This window comes from Cornus florida, unplaced genomic scaffold (assembly GCF_030987335.1).
Source record: "Cornus florida cultivar Cherokee Brave unplaced genomic scaffold, ASM3098733v1 CherokeeBrave_3.0.0_Hap2_Chr01, whole genome shotgun sequence".
Lineage (NCBI taxonomy): Eukaryota > Viridiplantae > Streptophyta > Magnoliopsida > Cornales > Cornaceae > Cornus > Cornus florida.
The window spans coordinates 93,717,331-93,738,710 of NW_026775571.1; the positions used below are offsets into that span (position 1 = coordinate 93,717,331).

Below are 21,380 nucleotides of genomic sequence, written 5' to 3' on the forward strand. Positions count from 1 at the left end.
GTGTTGATCCATATAATAAAATATCCATACTTTGATACAACACGATTACAACTCGTTAACGCGCATTGCCACCCCTTATTTGAATAAATTCTTGCTCAATATCCTAAAAAATCAGGCTTTGCTTGAATTGGTTTTGGGTTAGCCCATTCAAGTTGCACCCTTAATCGTGGACCCGATTTGTCTATGGCCTGAAAATTGGACCTTTTTTAGTTCGTTTTCGCAGGTGGGTCGAGGACCCGATTTGCAGATTCTAGTGTAAATCCAGTTAGTTACCCGACGATGCTAGGGCTCGAAGCGTAAAAGGAGATTGTGAAAGACACACGGAGAATTTGGGATTTGAGAGCTTTGTAATCTCCCGTTCGTGAATTCGACTAATCTGTGTGTGTTTGGTATGGTGCAAGTCTATTTTTTTCTGATGAAGTAGGATCTGTGAATTTAACTTACACGTCTACAAATGAATGTGTCGTACTCTTTTCTTGAATTCTGATGGAATTACGGTGCAGAAAAACCTGGTGATTGAAAAGGAAAATTGGGAATATAAATGTGAAAAAGAGACACTTGGAGTGGTGAAAAGGGCAAAGAAGATGGGAGTTTTGAAGCTAAAGACAGTGAAAATGGCGGCCTTTGCTGAGTGGTCATCTGCATTGGTGTGACAGATTCAGAGCTTGGTAAATGTTACCTCCTATTTATTATGATCTTGTAATTTAATATGCGCTTCAAATAATCCTCTTTTGCTTCTATTTTTTGTTTACTTGTTGATTCATAACTTATAGATATATATGACTCATCACATATTATTGATTAAGTTTTGATATCGTCATGGAATTGGTGTATTGGAATTATAGAAAAAATAGTTCAAATTCCAATATGCCACCGAAAATAGCACATCACTTGTATCTAATTTAACAAAGAAAAGATAGCCATGGAAGTTGTATCTAATTAATTCCAATTTAATCCATTTCAACTCAACTCACTCAAAGATTGTTTTGCTTCACAGATAAAAGGAGAAACACGGAAGTAGTTATCACAATTGGAGTGATCATAGGGTCGGTAGCGATTGCAATTATCTGCATCAATCTTTCTTGGAGGTTGATGGCTAAACCAAGAGGTATATGCAAATTGCAGTTAGCTCAAGAGATAGAAAATATTTGTTGTTATTGATCTATAAATTAAGTAAAACTAAATTTTGAATCAGGAAGGAAGACAGAAAGTGAGAAGTTATTATCTAAAAGACTGGAAGTGAATGCAGATTTTTCAACTGAAAGCATGCTTGGAGATATTCAGTTTTGAAAAACTCTAATTGCAACAAATGGAATTCACGTGGCCAATAAGCTCGGGCGGGGTTGCTTTGGTCCTGTGTACAAGGTATTGCTTGTTCATCCAATGTTTTACGCTTTACCAACCCCCAAAAAAATCTATATATATATATTGAGGGGAAATTGCCAAGTGGACAAGAATGTAATCCTCATTGTTGTCCTCTGTTTCTTGGTTCTCACAAACTACCTTCACTGTAGTTTGGGTGTTTGTTCCCAGCTATCCTTGTGCTTTTATTCCTTGCCATAGGTTGTTGTTTCTTGCTTATCTTTATCCTCAGCAGCTCTTGCCCATAGCTATTTTGTGCTATTGACTGTTGCTTAGGCTGGTAACTTTCAAGCTCGGGCCTCTTGTAATTAGGTTTATCCCCCTCATGTAAATCTGTACATATTTACAACTCAAATAAGAAAAAATAAAGAGAGAGAAGCAATGCAACCTTGATGCAAGACTAGTTTTCAGTCCTTGTAATTTGGTTAGTTAAGCAATCCATGGCCCAAGCGCAGGAGGTTGAAGCCCTTCGATTGGAGGTCAAATGCCTTCGCCACCTTCTCCAAACCAATAATACCCAAGGAATCAAGCTTCACCGGACTGCTCCAAGGACAGGAAGACGAAGACCTGTGTGCCCAACTCGCTTCTGCCCGTTTTCATCACTTAGAGAATGAGGAACTCCACTTTGAAATCAGGCAACTTAGGGCCACCATTCAAGAGCTCAGGGGTAAGAACCCCCTCTCCCCTCCTTCTCCAACCATCTCGTGCAATGGTAACTCATCATCTACAGGTGAATCAAAGGGTGTGTAATGCCCCTAATTGGGGGGTATCACAGGGTGGTGGTGAACACGTGCCACCTCAGGGTTCCAACGCCTGCCCTATAACATGCCCTTCTGAGCCCATTTTGAAATCCAATAGATTTAACGGTTTTTTGACGGTTCAGTCCAACCGCATTGTTGACTTTCCCCATTTGCCATCCATCCACTCTGCCAAACCCTCTGCAATTGCCCATACCTGCAACACTTCTCCTTCAAATCACCAATCCCTTTCACTCAATCCCATCCCACCTAACTCCTTATCCCCTTCGCATCTACCTGCTCCCATGCCCTCCTCTGATCAGTAACCTGACACCGCAAAAAGCTGGGCCTATGTTGCTCAATCCTCGAGGGAATCCTGGAATTTCGAATTCTTCAAGCTCGTCCGTGGAAGTGATGCTATCAAGCTCGACCCTCTTGACGAAGTCAGTGATGAAGGTGCCATGTTTTGGCAGACGAGTCTCATTGGTACTTTCCCATACAAGAAAATGCCATTCAATCTTGTCTCATCAATGGCGCACCGTCTGTAGGGGAAAGAGAGGACTGCGGAAGGTTATCATTAACAAGCAGGGTTCCTTCTTCTTCTGTTTCAACTCCATGGATGATTCAAAAAAAATCCTTGCTAGTGGTCCGTGGTTCATTGCAGGTAAGCCTCTCTCTCAGACCATGACATCTTGATCACGGTAAGGACAACAATGACAGGTCATCCATTTCTATCTGGATCAAAATGTTTAACGTCCCTCTTGAGCTCTAAACTCCCAAAGGCCTGAGTTATCTGGCTAGTGCTGCTGTGGGAGTTCCCAAATTTGCGGATGCTTTGACTCAGAGTAGATCAAGAATTGATTTTGCTAAGGTCTGTGTGGACATCACTCCACAATCCGCTCTCATTGACTCTTTTCAAGTGAAGACCAGAAGTGGAAATTATATTTCAATTGGGTTGAATACCCCTGGAATCCATCTTCCTTCTCTATTTGCTATTGCTTTTGTCACCCCAGCAATGCTTGTAAGCAAAACCAGCCAAATTTACCTACAATCCCTAAACCCTTGCAGCAATGTCAAATTGTCTCTATAAGTAAGCACTCTTCCCCTTCAAAATCTTTATAATCACCACCTCAGGAGCATGTACACAACATTAACCCCACCATGACTTCACCAGTTTTTGCTGCACCTCCTGAGGCCAACCCTATCACCCCCGATCCTCCCCCTCCCCCTCCCCCTCCCATGCCTTCTTCCATCCCTAGCTCCACTCCACCTCCTGTTCCCATATTTACATCCATTCCCTTTGAAGCGCTCTCCTCTGGTGCTTATGAACACTGCTCTGAGCCTGCTTTTACCATTCCTGATGCCCCAGCATGCTCAATGATACCTGCAAATGGCACTGCTTCATCACTGCTTCCACCAAGCATGTTTAGTCTATCTGTCTTAGGAGGCACAAGAGAACTCCTATTGTAACCCTTAAGGGTTTTAGAGGGTTGAAGGGCCTCTCTAAATCACAATGATTTGGGCAGCTTGGAACATTAGGGGTTTCAAATCCCCTAATAAACAAATTGAAATGAGGAATCTCATTACAGATTCCAAGTTAGATCTCATTGCAATACTCGAAACTAAAGTCAGTTCAGTCAATATGGAGGCCATCCAGAAATTCATTGCTCACACTTGGCAGTGCTGTTGTAACTCCTCCTGTGATGGGTTGGGTATGGTTAATGGTTGCTAGGGAACGGTTCTAAACTTTCTGTTAGCATCATCAATGAAAAATCTCAGGTTCTCAACTGCCATATCACAATCGCTGACCTTAATATGATTTTTGTAGCTTCTTTTGTCTGTGCTGCCAATCTAGTAACTGATAGAAGATTCCTTTAGAAAACTCTTAATCTTCTGAACCCCAATAATGAACCATGGATACTGGTTGGCGACTTCAATGTCCTTCTGCATGTCAATGAGTTCAGAAGATGCTTATTGATAAGTGCTGAAAGATGCTCATTGCAGCCCTTATCCTTGCATATGTTAGCACCTTAATCTATCTTTACTCATCTTTTTAGTTTTAATTTGTTTTATTGTGTTAATAAGGCTTAAACGGGCTAAATCCAATGCCTTAAAGCTTTTGGGAGGATCAAATGGAGTCTTGGCAAAGAAGGGCAGAAGTGTAGAAGTTACTGTTCCCTGTGACTGATCACATGGAACTGTGATCGGTCGCGTTGCGATTGGTCACATTCGCGGCAGATTGTTTATAAAGTCAGATTTGGAGCTCTCTTCAAACCAATGGGCGGTGCATGAACTGTATGATCCTTGGGCCGAGTTCTGACCATCCTAGAGCCAAAAATCTGAGTATCTATGGAGGATGAAGCCTCCTTCGGAAGGGGATTCGGATTGAAGAGGATTTGGGGCAAGGCTTGGGACTTTCTCTCTCTAGACTTCCTCTCTTCCACCATTGAAGATCTTTGGCTGTGCTTGGAGATGGTGATTGGAGCGTTCATGATCATCTCATCGTTCTCCATGGCTAGCTAGTTCTTCTCTTAGGGCTTGGATGAAGCCCCAAGCCAAGTATTGTATCATGCTTTTCAATTTGGGGATTATTTGTGTATATTGTTTAACCTTGTGAATTATACTTGGTTGTACCAAGATCAAATGTGCTTAATGCTTTAATCTATCTTCTTTTGATCTCTACATTGTCTTATGCATTGATTGGGGTTGATTGATCTCAACATCTTCACTTTTTGTAGTTGTGTGGGTGATGGTTAAATAATGGTGCTTAATAAATGTATTCGCATTTGATTTGATAATTCATGGTTAGATTTGATGGGTTGTGCTACAACATTAGAGTAGAAGTAGGTAGGTAGACAATTCATGCTTAGCTTTGATGAGTTATGCTTGTTGATGCAATATACATATTCTCTTGACGATGATTGTATGCTTGTAGCCACAATTTTTAATTGCACAAGTATTTTTCCCAATTTGATTGCAAAGGTACAATTACAAGGCGTAGAGGTTGATTCCATGACCTAAGTTTCTTAATATCTTCATTCCGTTATCCATTTATCAATTCTTTTATTTACTTTACTTTAGTTTGTTTAGTTGTAATTAGGATTTTAAACAAACTCCCTTTTCTATTGAATCACTTGTTCACTAATTGTAAATTGAATCAAGCCGCTAGTCCCTGTGACGATCCCTACTCACTGTACTATATAGTAGTAGTGGTTTTATAAATGTAAAATTGACTTCCAAAGCTTCCAAAACCACATTCATATTGACCTTGTGAAGCGACCTCTCACGAGCCTCTTCAGTTTTTGGCTCCGTTGCCAAGGACTATGGTGCAATTGATTTAATTTAACATTAGTGATCATTTCATGGTTAATTTAGGATTTGTGTATATATTTTGCTTATTATTTGTTTTTGTCCTATTCTAGGTATTTGATCGAGAGAGGAGCAAGCTTGGGAATCATTGATTTGCTTGGGACCTTTGTGAGTCTATCTTGAAATCTTGAACTTATAATTGTGCACTTTCTAGTTTAGTTTTGTTTCTGTTTTGGATAGTCCTTGTCTTGGCTATCATTGCTTTTATTTTGTTTTATTTTTCTTGTTCAAGCATTGGTCCTTGTCGTGGCCATTTATTTTTTATTTCATTATGTTTGATTTGAGGAGGATGGGATCATCGTATGTGGAGAAATTGTTGTTGTTGATGTTGTGGTTGTTGATACTTTGATGTGCTTTATTGTGGTGTATGCTTGGTAGAAGGTCCCTTCATATAGGAAACCTCTTCTCTCTAGCAATCACTCTCTTATTCCAATGGCGGATAATAATGACACGCATCAACCTCATCATGAACCACATTCTTTGCCTAATCCTCCACCTATTAGATTTTTCATAAATAATTTGGAAGATTTGAGATTCACAGGGATTTTTCACACCTGGACTAATAAAAGCTTTAGCTGTGCCAACATATCCAGAAAGCTTGACAAAGTTTTGACTAACCATGCCTGGAATTCCCTTTTTCCTCTCCCAGAATGTAATTTCCTCCTTCAGGGAATATATGACCACTCTCCTATGATTCTCAAGCATGGTGATTTGGCTCCTAGAAGTAATCTCCCTTTTAGATTCTTCAATTTCTCGTCTCTTAGTAGTCAGTTCCTGCCTATTGTATCTCAGATTTGGTGTCAGGAAATCCATGGTTGTAAAATGTAGAGGGTTGTGCGGAAGCTGGGAAGGTTGAAGCATCCCCTCAAGCTTATCAACAAGAATGACTTTAGTCACATTTCTTCCAGGGTTGTTTCTGCAAGGGATGAATTTTCCCTCTGTCAAACTAGTCTTGACCTTGACCCTTTGGATTCAGACCTGAGGCTCAAGGAAACAGAGTTATCTAAAGTGTTGTCTGAGCTTATCCTTGCTGAAGAGGTGTTCTAAAATCAGAAATCCAAGATATATTGCCTCAAGGAGGGGGACCAAAACGCAGCTTATTTTATGAATTTCAAGCATAGCAAATAGGAAGAAAATCACCTCTCTACAGCTGTGATGGCATCTCTGTGGAAGGCAATGGCTTAAGGGATCCTTTCATCAATCACTTCCAATCTCTGCTTGGTAAGACACATCAAGGTTACACAGGTATGATTCCTCTCTCTCAATTCTTTACCTAATCAGTTCATACCCACCCACCTTGTGCCCAGCTTAACCTCTGTACCAATTGACCTTGAGATTCAACAATGCCTTTTCTCATTCCACCAATTCAAGGGTCCTGGACCAGATGGCTTGAATTCTTGTTTCTACAAGAATACCTGGCCTATTATAGGTAATGAACCACTGGTGCTATTAAAGACTTCTATTAAAGACTCCCCCCCCCCCCCCCCCCCCCCCCGGCGGGGCGAGTCAATGATTTTAAGCCTATCTCCTGTTGGAACATCATATACAAGTGTATTTCCAAATTGATAGCCCTTAAACTGTGTTCAAATCATGAGAGAGACAGTAACTTGTATATTTTACACAAACCTTAATAAGCCTATGTAGGCTTATATAAAGAATACATGTCTAACTTAATAACACAAGGGCCTACCAACTATATGTAATTACATAATGACCCAACATATATATATATATATATATAAAACATTTCTAACACTCCCCCTCAAGCTGGAGAATATATATCAAATAATCTCAGCTTAGAACAGATAGTTCTTAACCTGTTATGACCCAATGCTTTGGTAAACATATCAGCTAATTGATCTTTAGACTTCACGAATGGAGTAGAGATGCTCCCACGTAATATTTTTTCTCGAATGAAGTGACAATTAACTTCAATATGTTTGGTCCTCTCATGAAACACAGGATTTGATGCAATGTGAACTGCTGCTTGATTATCACAGAACAATGGAGTAGGAGCTTCAACTGTCAACCCAAGTTCTTTTAGAAAATGTTGTATCCATGTCAACTCACTAGTGGTATGGGCCATTGCCCTATACTTAGCTTCAGCACTAGATCGAGTTACCACCGTTTGCTTTTTACTTCGCTATGTAACAAGATTTCGTAGTAGATCTCCTATCTGAAGGAGAACCAGTCCAGTCGGCATCTGTAAAACCTTTCACCCTGAGATGACCATTTGATTTATATAGTAACCCAAAACTTGGAGCTTGCTTGAGATATCGGATAATCCAAAGAACAACAATCCAATGCGGCATTCTAGGGGCTCCCATGAACTGACTTACAACACTAACTGCATATGAAATATCAGGTCGAGTGATAGTGAGATAAATTAATTTCCCAACAAGGTGACGAAATTTGCCCGGGTCATTAAATAGGTCACCCTTATTAGACACAAGTTTTATATTTGAATCCATTGGAGCATCAACCGGACGACCACCCAACATACCTGTTTCTTCTAATAAGTCCAACACATATTTTCGTTGGGATAAACTTATACCTTTCTTGGATCTAGCAACTTCAATACCCAAGAAATACCTAAGTTTACCCAAGTCTTTAGTGTGGAATCAATATTGCAGAAACAACTTCAACTTGGCAATGCCTTCAGAATCATCACCTGTGATCACAATATCATCTACATATACCACAAGATATATGAAGCCAGCTTTAGTGCGCTGGTGAAATACCGAATGGTCGGTCTGACATCTGTTAAGACCAAATTTTAACGCCGCCTCAGAGAATTTTCCAAACCAAGCCCGTGGAGATTGTTTCAATCCATACAGGGCCTTTTTAAGGCGACAAACAGTGTGAAGATACTCCCCCTGAGCAACAAACCCAGGTGGTTGCTCCATATAAACCTCTTCTGCTAAGTCACTATGCAAAAAGGCATTTTTAATATCTAACTGAAATAGAGACCAATGTCTATTAGCAACAAGAGAAATCAAAACACGAATAGAAGAAATCTTAGCAACGGGGGCAAACGTCTTATCATAGTCAATACCATAAGTCTGAGTATAACCTTTGGCAACAAGAAGTGCTTTTAAACGCTCAACAGACCCATCTGGAAGATACTTCACAGTATATACCCAGCGACAACCAACAGGTTTGGCACCTGGAGGTAATGGAACAAGATTCCACGTGCCATTTTGATGCAAAGCATCCATTTCATCTTGCATGGCTTTCCTCCAGCCTGAATCAGACAAAGCATCCTGCACAGTCTTAGGAACAAATGTAGTAGACAGCTAAGAGGGAAAACATGAGAAGGATGGTGATAAGGAATTATTAGAGACATAATGATCAATAGGATAATTAGTGACACACGAGCTGGTACCTTTACGAAGTGCAATAGGCAAGGAATCAGACATAGTAGATGGTGTTGGATCCAAAGACTTTGAAGATGATGGAGGAGGCACGACAACAGATGGCTTTGGTCTTCGAGTGTACACCTGTAACGGGCAAGCGAAGGAGATCTAGGTTGAAGAGAAAGTAAGGGAAGAGGAACCGCAGGAAGAGGCGACTCAGGAGTGATATCAAGAAGTGAATCATTATTTGAAAAATATGGGATGGACTCACAAAAGGTTACATCCGCGATAATAAAGTACCGTTGAGAAATAGGACTATAGCAGCGATAACCTTTATGAGAACAAGAGTATCCAAGAAATACACACTTTGTAGCACGTGGGTCTAGTTTATCAAAACCAGGACCAAGATTGTGGACATAACATTAACATCCAAAAACTTTAGGAGGAAGAGAAAACAAGGGAGAATCAGGAAATAAAATAGAATATGGAGATTTGCCATCTAATACAAATAACGGTATACGGTTAAATAAGATGACAGGCAGTAAGAACAGCATCACCCCAAAACCGTTTAGGCATACGCATATGAAACAACAGAGCACGGGTTACTTCTAAGAGGTGTCTATTCTTACGTTCTGCAACTCCATTTTGTTGAGGAGTATAAACACATGAATTTTGATGAATAATTCCTTTATCACTAAGATATGTATCAAAGGGGGTTGAAGAATATTCCTTAACATTATCAGAACGTAGAATACGAATTAGGCATCCAAACTGAATTTTGATTTCCTTTCGAAATTTTTGAAAAATTAAAAATAACTCTGAACGATCTTTCATTAGAAACAACCAAGTCAGGCAAGAATAATCATCCACAAATGTCACAAAATAATGAAATTTCTTGATTTAAGAATGCTTTATTGGACCCCATACATCTGAATGAACCAAATGAAAAGGACTAGAGACACGATTATTAACCCTAGACTTGAAAGACACGCGATGGTGCTTACTAAGTTGACAAACTTCACATGACAATAATTTCAAATGACTAAGACTAGGAACTTGATGCTGCAAAACTTGAAGTGACGGGTGACCAAGACGACAGTGCCACTGGAATGGAGACAGAGAAGACTGAAGAGCCACAGGATAAGGTTCCAAATCAAAGAAATATAAGCCACCAGCTTCATACCCCATACCAATCTTCTTCTTCGTCTTGAGATCCTGAAACACACAAGAAGTAGGATAAAATGTAACAGAGCACTGAAGAGATTTAGTAAGCTTACTGATAGATATTAAATTAAAGGGAAACTGAGGAACATATAAAACAGACAAGAGAGACAAGGAATCACTAAGTTGAGTTGTCCCCAAACCTGAAACCTTAGTGGATGAACCATTAGCAAGAGTAACACTTTGAGAAGGAGGTACATAATTAAAATCATACAGGAGAGAAGAACATCCAGTCATATGATTGGATGCTTCAGTGTCTATGATCCAAGGACTGCTAGTGGAAGACAATAGACAGGTGCGTGCAGTACCTGACTGGGCAAAGGTAGCCGTTGAAGATGAATTAGATGCTTGCTTTTAAGACAAAAACTTAGTATACTCATCATGTGGAACAGGGACCGTATCTGATTCAGCTACGTTTGGAGATCCAGAAGCAACATCATTCGGAGAGGAGGAAACTTGATTTGCATAACTAGATGGTTTGCCATGAAGGTCCCAACAAAAATTCACAGTATGATTAGAAAGGCCACAGTGAGTACATTTTCGTGATTCCCTGCCACGGCCACGTCCTCCCCGTGAATCACGACCATCATGTGTGGAGTGTCCCCCACGACCTCCACGGTAAGCATTATGGTCACCTTTTGAAATTACCAATGTTGAACGCTCACCACTCTGCCCAGTATTCAAATTTGAGGTGTCATTTGCAAGTGTAGCGCGCTGAAGTCGAGAAAACACATCAGCAAGAAATGGACGTGTGGGATTGCCCAAAATCTGTGATCGAAAAGACTCATATGCTGATGACAAACCAATAAGAAAACGGACAACATTAAAGTCCTCACGTTGTTGTTGCATACTTCGAACATCAGCAGTAATGGGCTGATACATATTCAACTCCTCACAGACTCCCATAACTTTAGAATAATACTCTTCTATATTGTGATCACTTTGTTCAAGATTGAAGTATTGCTTACAGAGCTCATAAACACGAGTGATATTACCTGTCTCAGAATACAATTGCTACAATCTGTCCCATATCTCCTTGGCAGTATGCAAATAAAGTAAAGTGGAACTGATTTGGGGTTCAATACTGTTTATCATCACAGAGATGATCTGAGTATCTTCCTTTTCCCATGCATTAAAAGAAGCATCAGTTTCCTTGAGTTTATCTGTAGTCAGATGATTACCAAGACCTCTACCTTTGAGAAAATTTTTAACAGATTTAGCCCACAGTATATAATTCTTCCCATTGAGTTTAACTGAAGTCATGGGAGAATGAAGACCGGATGTGGGAGAAATCAATTCGGAACTGGACGTCATGTTGAACCCAGCAAAACAGAGAAGAAAAAGAAGCAGAAATTGTATTTTGGCTGGATCTAGCGAACGGGCAGGATCTGGGCAAACGGGCCGGGTCTGAGCGAACGGGCCGGATCTGGGCAAACGGGCCGGATCTAATTCGGGCTGGATCTGAAAACGAGTTGGTGAAGAAACCGGGTTCCAGTAGACCTGGTTTGGGCTACCTTACTCTTGCAGCCAAACAAGTTTGTTCTTCTTTACAAACCCACAGATGCTGACAAGAATGCAGCGGCAATAACAGCGACGAAGACAACTCGCAGACGCTGACAAGCACGCGGCGACAGTGACGGTGACCTAATCAACACGCAGCGACCTAATCACGAGCAGAGATGGTTCGCGATGATGGAACCTCTGCAACTTGTGTTAGCCAAGGCAGCCACCGGAAATTGATAAACCAAACAGAGAGCTTCAGATCTGAGAACAGCGGACGAGAAGCTTTGAACTGAACGATGGACAAGGGGCTCTAAACATCAGCGACCAACCAAACCTCGACCAACCTCCGGCACAGAACAGGATTCCACGACTCCACTAATTCCACCTCGATCGCAATTCCAATTTGTACCACAAACAAAATTTCAGTTTCTAACACCCACGATTTTGCACAGCTCTGATACCATGTCCAAATCATGAGAGAGAGAGGGAGAGAGAGAGAGAGAGTAACTTGTATATTTTACACAAACCCTAATAATCCTATGTAGGCTTATATAAAGAATACAAGTCTAACTTAATAACACAAGTCTAACTTAATAACACAAGGGCCCTACCAACTATATGTAATTACATAATGACCCAACATATATATATATATATATATATATATATATAAAACATTTCTAACAAACTGCAACCAGTTCTACCTTTTATCATTAGTCCAAACCAAAATGCCTTTGTTAGGGGTCGGAGCATCCATGAGAACACCTTCCTTGCACATGAGCTTCTGAATGGATACCATAGGCATTCTCCCTAACCTAGTTGTGCATTTAAAATTGATTTGAGGGAAGCATTTGACACCATTCACTTGCACTTCATCATTGATGCACTGTTTCTCTTTAAGTTCCCATCTTGTTCATCCATTGGATTAAGCCTTGTATTACCACTGCTTCCTATTCCATGTCTTTAAATGGTGAATCGTTTGGTTTCTTTAAGGGTAGGAGAGGAATTAGGCAAGGTGATCCCATCTCTTCCCTCCTTTTTGTCATTGCTATGTAGGTGCTATCCTCCATTATTACCAATCACATTTCCAACTCCCCATCCTTCAAATTCCACTGGAGTTGTAACAAGCTGTCCTTAACTCACCTGGTATTGCTGACGACATCTTGCTGTTCTCATTGGCAACCCCCAATCAGTTCAAGTCCTTTACAATGCTCTGTGTGTTTTCTAGGCTTTGCATTAATCATACCAAGGGTTCTTCTTTCCTCTATGGGGTTCATCCTGATGACCAAACTGCTATACACACCGTCCCAGTTATGTACTTGGCCTTACCCTTGACATCTTCAAGCTCTCTCAGCCAGGGACTGCAAGACCATGGTAGACGGAATTACCAATAGGGTTGGGAGTTGGACAGCTAGGTACCTCTCCTATGCAGGTAGATCAGTCCTGATTAAGGCCATTTCAATTGCTATGCACTCCTATTGGTCTCAGTCCTTTATTCTCCCCAATAAGGTCATTGATCAGGTTAATCAAAAATTGAGAGCTTTCCTTTGGACTGGTCATGATATGAAGAAGACTGGGGCTAAGGTTGCTTGGTAAAGTGTCTGCATGCCTAAAGTTTATGGTGGCTTTGGTTTTCCAGGCCTTGACCTTGCAAACAGGGTTGCTAACCTAAAGCACAGTTGGAATTTATTCTTCTGCAAGCACAGCAGGTTGTGGTCCTCTTGGGTTCAAATATCTTATCAAAACCAAGAGCTTCTGGAGTATTAAGCCCTCTTCTCTCAGTTATGGTTTTTGGAGGAGGCTGCTGAAGATCAGAGATATGGCTAGACGTTTGATAAGGCACAGGGTTGGTTGTGGTACTGAAACCATGTCATGTTTGGACTATTGGACGCCAAATGGTCCCATTATCAACCAGCTAAACTCTGAAGAGGTGGCTATGATCCATGAACTTCACTCCACTGTGGATACCATTATCTCCTATAATCAATGGCACATTTCACTTAACACAACATCCCATACCTCCATACACCTTTATTCACCAACCAGCTTCTCTCCATGACCCCACCTAATTCAGATAGAGACTCCATTCAATGGATTGCTTCTCCCACATATTCCTTTTCTTTCTCCCTAACCCTCTCTTACTTCTCACCTCCTGCACCTTTAGTGCTTGGTCACACATTATATGGTTTAAGTATCATGTACCCAAGTGGAGCTTCATCACATGGCTTGCTCTAAAGGGAAGATTGAGAACACTAGGCAACCCTGCTATGGCTAACCTTCATTGGCCAAATGCCTATCATTTTTGTTTGTCAAAGCTGAGTCCATGGACCATCTATTTTCTCAGTGCAGTTTCACCTCCATCATTTGGTTGTTTTTTGCTTACGACGCTGGCTTCTCCCCTCCAGCCACTAGCTGGTTCAACCTTTTCAATTGGTGCTCCAGCAACTGGTCTGGTAATGCAAGTTCATCCCTTCTTCGTAAGCTGATCTTCACTGCAACTATGTACTTCATCTGGATTGAAAGGAATGACAGGGCTTACAGAGGCAAGGCTTCTTCTCCTCAGTCCATTATCTGTCTGATTGGGAAGGCAATCAGTAGTAAACTTGCATGTCTCAAACTCTTGAATGCTGCCATTCTTAGGTAGACTGCCACCCAGGATGACCTGCTCTCCCATCTAAGCAGTGAGAAAGCCTGGTTGGTGGAAAATAGATGGTTAATGGACTCTTGATTTTGATGTTGATGGTGCTCCTTATGACCTCTGTAATGAGATCTCACGTCTTCTTCCCTTTTGAAGGTTCTCTTTTTGTCTAGTTGCTGCTGCAACTTGCTCCCTATAGGCCCTGGTTGCTCCTTTGAGTTCATGTACAGTTCTTTCTTTTTGTTTGTAATACTTACCCAATTTACCCGATTAATAATAATAATAATTAGTATAAGGAAAGAATAATGAATTTTAAGCTGTGGTCCATGGGTCCCCCCTTCAATCCATCCAGTGGTGGAAGACCTTCCCATTTGGTTCAAAGTTTTCGGCTCTTTTGTCAAGATTCACGAGGAAATTGACAATTGAATTATTCAGCTGTGGGTACCCATTTGGAAAAAAGAAAGAATACTGAATTTTCAGCCGTGGGTCCTCCTTCAATCCATCCAGTGGTGGAGGAACCTTCGGCTCCCCATTTTGTCAAGGAAATGAATGGATGTCCTTTGAAAACAGATCAGAAGACATCACACCTTCCATCTTGACCAACAAGCACTCAAAGGAGTTATTGGACTTGCCATGGTTCAAGCTAGCTTAATAACTCTTCTTCTAATGTATGTTCTCATATTTTATTGTTCTTGTACTATAGAATTTTGCACTGCCATAGACACAGTTACATCAACTCAACCCATCAATGACCCTGAAGCTATAGTCACCAATGGTGCCACCTTTAAGCTGGGATTTTTTAGTCCTGTTAATTCTACTAATCGGTATGTTGGTATCTGGTACAACGACATCTCTGCCAAGGCTGTGGTATGGGTTGCCAATAGAGATAAACCTCTGAATGACTCTTCTGGGAGTCTGACAATATCCAAGGATGGCAATCTTCTAGTCTTGGATGGACAGAAACAGATTGTTTGGTCATCAGCTGTTCCAAATGATTCGGTGAATTCAAGTGCCCAGATTTCAGATTCTGGGGAACCTTATATTGTGAGATGACTCCAATGGAAACATAATATGGGAGAGTTTTGAACACCCTTCTGATTCTTTCTTGAAGGAAATGAAAGTTAGTGCCAACAAGTTTACAGATAAGAAGACTCAGCTGACCTCATGGAAAAGCCCTTCAGATCCATCCAGTGGAAGGTTCACTTTTGGCTTAAATACTCTGAATATTCCAGAACAATATATATGGAATGGTAGTCATCCATATTGGCGGAGCGGACCATGGAATGGGCAGACTTTTATTGGCGTACCTGAAATGGTTTCTGTGTACTATAGCAGATTTGAAGTTGTAGATGAGAAAGAACAAACCGTATCATTAAGCTATACTTATGCGAATGAGCATTCTTTGTTTTACTTTGCCTTGAGTTCTGATGGAACTCTAAGGGAGAAGTACCTGGAAAAAGGAAAGGATACTTGGGGAATTGGGGGGTGGGTTCCAGCTAGTGAATGTGAAGTTTACGGCAAGTGTGGTCCATTTGGGAGCTGCAATGTGCAGTGTTCACCAATTTGCACATGTTTACAAGGGTTTGATCCAAAGGGTATGGAGGAATGGAGTAGAGGAAATTGGACCAGTGGATGTGTAAGGAGGAGACAATTGCAGTGTGAGAGAAACAACACTAGTGGTGGAAAGGGCAAAGAAGATGGGTTTCTGAAGCTAAAGACGGTGAAAGTGCCGGTCTTTGCTGAGTGGCTATTTGCTTCAGAAGACAACTGCAAAAGCCAGTGCTTCAATAATTGTTCTTGTATAGCTTATGCATATTATAGTGGCATTGGTTGTATGCAGTGGAGTGCAGACTTAATTGACATACAGGAATTTTCCTATGGTGGGGCAGATCTTTACATTCGCGTGGCATATTCAGAGCTTGGTAATTTTTTTCATCATCCATAAAAAAATTAAAATAAAAATAATAATAGTACGTGCTTCTAATAATCCTTTTTTTGCTTCTGTTTCTTTTACTTGATGATTCAGAATAAGCAAATATCACTTGAATTTGAACCATTGCATATACTAAACATGTTAGCCACCTGACATCTGTACTCTAGTTTAGAAAATGCATCAGTCTATTTTAAATTTTAATAGCACAAGTGTAATACTTTTTCCCATTTGCCAACAGAAAAAGAGAGCTATGGAAATTGTCTAAATTCTCAATTCTTTAATCCATATTAACTCAAGTACTCTCTCAAAGTTTGTTTTGTATTACAGAAAAAAAAAAAAGAGAAGCATAAAACTAGTTATCGCAGTTGCAGTGGTGCTTATAGTGTCATTAACAGTTGCAATCTGTATCTATCTTTCATGGAGGTGGATGACTAGACGACAAGGTATATTGTCCATTGAAATTAGTTCAAGAGATTAGCACATGTTTTCTGTTGTTATATATATTACATATTACTTAATTATGAATCAGGAAGGAAGAAATTGATTCAGAAAAAAAGTGAGAAGTTGCTACATAAAAGAGGGGAAGTGAATCCTGATCGTTCGAATCAAAGCATGCTTGGAGATAACCTGAACCAAATTAAATTTGAAGAGCTACCTCTATTCAGTTTTGAGGAACTGGCAATTGCAACAGACAAATTTCATTTGGCCAATAAGCTCGGGCAAGGTGGTTTCAGTCCAGTGTACAAGGTAAGCTTGTTCATCTGGAGCTTTACGCTTTACTCATAATAATAATAATAATTTCATCTTTATTTTCAGGGAAAATTGCCAAGTGGACAAGATATAGCTGTCAAGCGGCTTTTGAGATCCTCTAGACAAGGGTTGGAGGAGTTTATGAATGAGGTTGTGGTAATTTCCCAACTCCAGCATCGCAATCTTGTTAAACTCCTTGGCTGCTGCATGGAAGGAGAAGAAAAGTTGTTGATCTATGAATACATGCCAAATAAAAGCTTGGATGCATTTCTTTTTGGTTAGTTCATGATAATGTTGTTTATGTTATTTCTAGTTTTTTCAATTTCATAACCTTAACATCAGCAGGAACTTTTTGTGTTGAGACGACATAATGCCTTTCCTTTTGTAGTCTTTAGGAACACACTGATCGTCTAAAACTATAATTTGTCTCAACAACAATTTTATTCTCCCTACAACTTTAACCTACTTTTTTTTTTCTTCAATATTCTTTCAGATCCAATCAAGCAAAAACTCCTTGATTGGAGAAAACGTGCCAAGATTATTGAAGGGATTGGTCGAGGCCTTCTTTACCTTCACAGGGATTCCAGATTAAAGATTATTCATAGAGATTTAAAGACAAGTAATGTTCTATTAGATGAAGATCTAAATCCAAAAATTTCAAATTTCGGCATGGCAAAGATTTTTGGAAGCAATCAAGATCAAGCCGACACTAGAAGGGTTGTTGGAACATAGTAAGTAGCCTTTGCTTTGTCCGAAATGATAAATCATTCGTGTTATAATCCTTCTTTCTCATGGGATAGTTCAACTCAAATAATTTTACTATTTGGGTTGTAATGACACAATGGAGTGGCTATATGTCCCTGAATATGCAATGGATGGGCGATTTTCGGAAAGATCTGATGTCTTTAGCTTTGAAGTTTTGTTGTTAGAGATTTTAAGTGGGTGAAAGAACATGAGCTTTTATCACGATGAGCACTCTTTAAGCCTTCTAGGATTTGTAAGTTCGTTCACCTGAACTGTTGCCCCTGTTACTCTATAATTCCTTTTAATCTTTCTAATTTCAGCATTTCTTGGTTGTGTTATTGTGATTGGTGTCCAGGCATGGAAGTTGTGGAATGAAGATAGGATTGTAATGCTAATAGATCCAGCCTTTACTGAAAGAGAGATTCTCCCAAATAAAAGCTCTTCTCAACAGAGCCATAAGAGTTGTTCTGCGAACAATGTCACTGTTACAGTCATTGAAGGCTGTTAGCATGTATGTATTCTTTTGCTTGTTTCGTTCCTAATGTACACTGCAATTGAATGTACAAAGTAAGTTTTGTTGTTGTCATTGTTTCAGTTTTGTTTTGCACATTGTTGTTGTCATTGTTTTTCAAAAGCCAGCCTTTGCCTTGATCCATTCATGTTGATGGTTTTTGGAGAAAACCTATTTCTATGATTCATCCAAGGCTTCCAATCTTTGGGTCACTCAGACAACTTCTTACTTTGCATTTCATATGAAAAACAAGCTTTCAAATAACTGGTCCAATTCCATGCATCAAAAGGTGATTCTTGGAAGCTTCAATTCCTTTTGTAAATGGTCGTCTTCATGTTATATATTTAATAAAAAGACTGCATGAAACACATTGCTACTCCATGGTTGATTCATTTTTCTTGTAGGTCTTATTCCTTGAGTGGTTTTCTTTATTCAGAAATTTCTTGCCAATGTTGTTTGGATTTGCAAACATGGGAAATATTATTTGATTTTATTTAATTTAATTACTTTCTTTGATAACTCTAAATTTCGTGGGCAACTTGAGTAGTCTTATTCTCTCAACAATTTGACAAGTCAATAATAGAAAATGCGTGTGTGGCTGAGTTTTTTTTCCCCATTGAGGACGTTCTAATCATAACTGATTCACGAATGGACATGTCGACATGCCCTTATGATAAATTTTTCGCCCGCTAAAAAAGAAAAATTTTAGCAATTTTTTATATGGTCCTGAAAATAATTAGCATCTAATTTGCTCCTATGGTTATTTAGAATTTGTAAACTTTAAGGAAAATGATAAACATAATGAAAGTTATCTCATGAATTTTATCTTGAAAAATGTGGCAGCAACTTTGTTTGTCACGTTTTATTTTTTTTCTTTTTTGAATCCATATTGGAAAGAGTAGATATAGACTTATTTAGGAAACACAGCTCTCTATATGTCTGGGAGGAAAAAAATATGATACCCATAGGCGTAAAACGAGAGTGATTTTGAGAGGTAAAGGATTAATTAATACACCTCACGAATAAATTTCATGATTTGAATCTTGAATGATTTGTGACTATCTCTCATATGCCAATATATATATATATATATATATAGATGGCATAGCATACATGAAATATTATGTCGTGTTCAAGAATTTATTAGAATTAGATCAATTATTTTTATGTTATGTTTGGAAACTTGAATTTGAGATTTGAGGCATGTTAAAATTTTGAACTAAAATTTTTTCAATTTTAAATTCGAAGTGTCGGTACAATATTCCCAAACACTAGTGTCATTTCAATGCTTAATCGTGAAATTCACTGTCACTGCTTCTAAGCAAAAGTAGAAAGAGATGTGCTGTGAACAATGCCAGAGATACAATTATTAAAGGCCGATTAACATGTTAATTCTTGAAATTGTTTTTATTCCCTCATCCACACCCTAATTTCAATGCTTAATGGTATAGTTTTGTTTTAGAATGACTTTGTCAACAATTTTGTAAAAGTCAACTTTGGCCTTGATCACATCAACATTAATCCTTTCTGATTGAAGACGATCCCATGAACTAAGGTATTTCGGAGATGATATCGAATATATAAAAATAATAAATAAAAAAAATTCGTAATTCTAAATAAGAAAGAATCTTATATATACAATATAAAAATAATAATAATAAATCATAATTCTAAATAAGAAAGAATCATATTTCATCAGATTTGATGTACCTCCTCCAATAAAAAGATGTTTTTGTTTTTCAGGTAAAACTTCCCGTTATTGAACTTCCAAACAATATCAACGAGCTCGGTCCGACTTGAAAAGATCTCCATCAGAATCAAGCCGTGGATTAAAATTCATCAACTTGCTCTTGATATATGCTATTTTTCAATCCATGGTTTAAGGCTCCCAAACCATGTTTTTTTTTATTTTTTATTTTTTATTTTTATTTTTTAATAAAATTCTGAATGGATTTGAATTTTTCAGCTTTATTTTTGTTATTTTTTTTAACAATAAATACATATAGTTCAGAAAGAAAATATATATTGACTAATTATTTTGAGTTCCATTGTTGTGTGACATTCTTCAACTCTTGCAAATTGTTCAATAACATGAGAAATAATACGTCCTTACTTTTGAGATTTTTTTTTTTTTTCCATCTAAGTCCAAAATCTTCCACTGATACCAAACTAAATTATATACTCTTTGTTACATAAGATATAATCTCCTTACAAAATTGGACATAAATTTTGAATACAAAGAAAAAAAATACTTTTATTATTTTTTTTAATAAAAAAATAGAGAATTATATATAACGTGTATGTATTATATAAATATGCAAACCATTGATCAAGTTTGAGAATATGAGAGCCCTCCTTTTTATTTATTTTTTAATTTTTAATTTATACGAGTTTGTAGAACAAAAGGACATATTTATTTCTCTGTAAAGTTATTTTTTTATTTCAACTCCAAATGAATGCTTAATCAGAACAAAAGAATTAGAATTGTAATTTAATTTTACATAAATTCTAAAATTGGTTCGAACGGTGTATTTAGAATTGAATTTATTGAATTTTAATTATATGAAATTAAAAGTCCAATTCAATTCTAATTTTGTGTAACCAAATGCATCCTTAATTTATGGTATGCATTCATCCAGAGAAAAAGATCGAAAATAAACTTAATTTTCAGCATTATAGTGAACAGTGACCCTTCTGTGGAATAATCTAGCTAAGATATTTTCATTAGAAAACAAAAACTTATAATTTCAAGGTGTTATCAACACTCCACCACAATTGCCATTACTATATGCATGCTTTTATTATTATTATTATTTATTTTGCAAGGCATCACGGAAGACACTAATTCACGGGACAACTGTGTTTTTATTGAAAATTAAATTTCTATACCAACTGTAATTTTAAATTCAATTCCAAACAACATAGCATAAATCTCAATTCCATATTCATTGATTTTAATATGATTCACCAGAGTAGGATATTTTAAATACAACAAATCTTTCACCCGTGCCTTGCCATCATTTAAAATACCTCACTCTGGTCCAATCTAAAATTGCCTAAACAGATTCCCTTGCCATCATATTTCCAGCCCGAGGGCATCCTTTTTTTTTTTTTTTTTTTTTTTTGGTTTTGTTTTTCTCCAAACACAATTATATACAGTTATGTAACTCACAAAAAATGTGTTATTATTAATAGTTAGGGATTGCAATTTTCCCATCCCGTCCCTAATTGTAAGGGTATGGCAACTGTTTATGCA

The 21,380-nt window shown here is 38.4% G+C and overlaps 1 protein-coding gene across 6 annotated transcripts; it reads left to right on the forward strand.

Moving 5' to 3' along the window:
* The first annotated feature begins 265 nt into the window (after positions 1-265).
* Positions 266-20,130, forward strand: LOC132306900 (G-type lectin S-receptor-like serine/threonine-protein kinase At1g11330). Of its 6 annotated transcripts, none has more exons than XM_059804511.1 (11): positions 266-668; positions 998-1,108; positions 1,196-1,365; positions 5,522-5,576; positions 16,448-16,562; positions 16,649-16,866; positions 16,936-17,146; positions 17,363-17,600; positions 17,717-17,866; positions 17,969-18,124; positions 19,868-20,130. In XM_059804511.1, exons 3-9 carry the CDS (start codon positions 1,310-1,312, stop codon positions 17,796-17,798), a joined length of 975 nt encoding a protein of 324 aa, XP_059660494.1. In that variant the 5' UTR covers positions 266-668; positions 998-1,108; positions 1,196-1,309; the 3' UTR covers positions 17,799-17,866; positions 17,969-18,124; positions 19,868-20,130. The 6 variants fall into 6 exon arrangements, with proteins under 6 accessions (XP_059660494.1, XP_059660502.1, XP_059660478.1 ...); XM_059804519.1 differs by lacking the exon at positions 19,868-20,130 and having other exon boundaries at positions 266-420; positions 504-668; positions 17,969-18,207; XM_059804495.1 differs by lacking the exon at positions 19,868-20,130 and having other exon boundaries at positions 266-389; positions 504-668; positions 17,969-18,207.
* Positions 20,131-21,380: the final 1,250 nt, after the last annotated feature.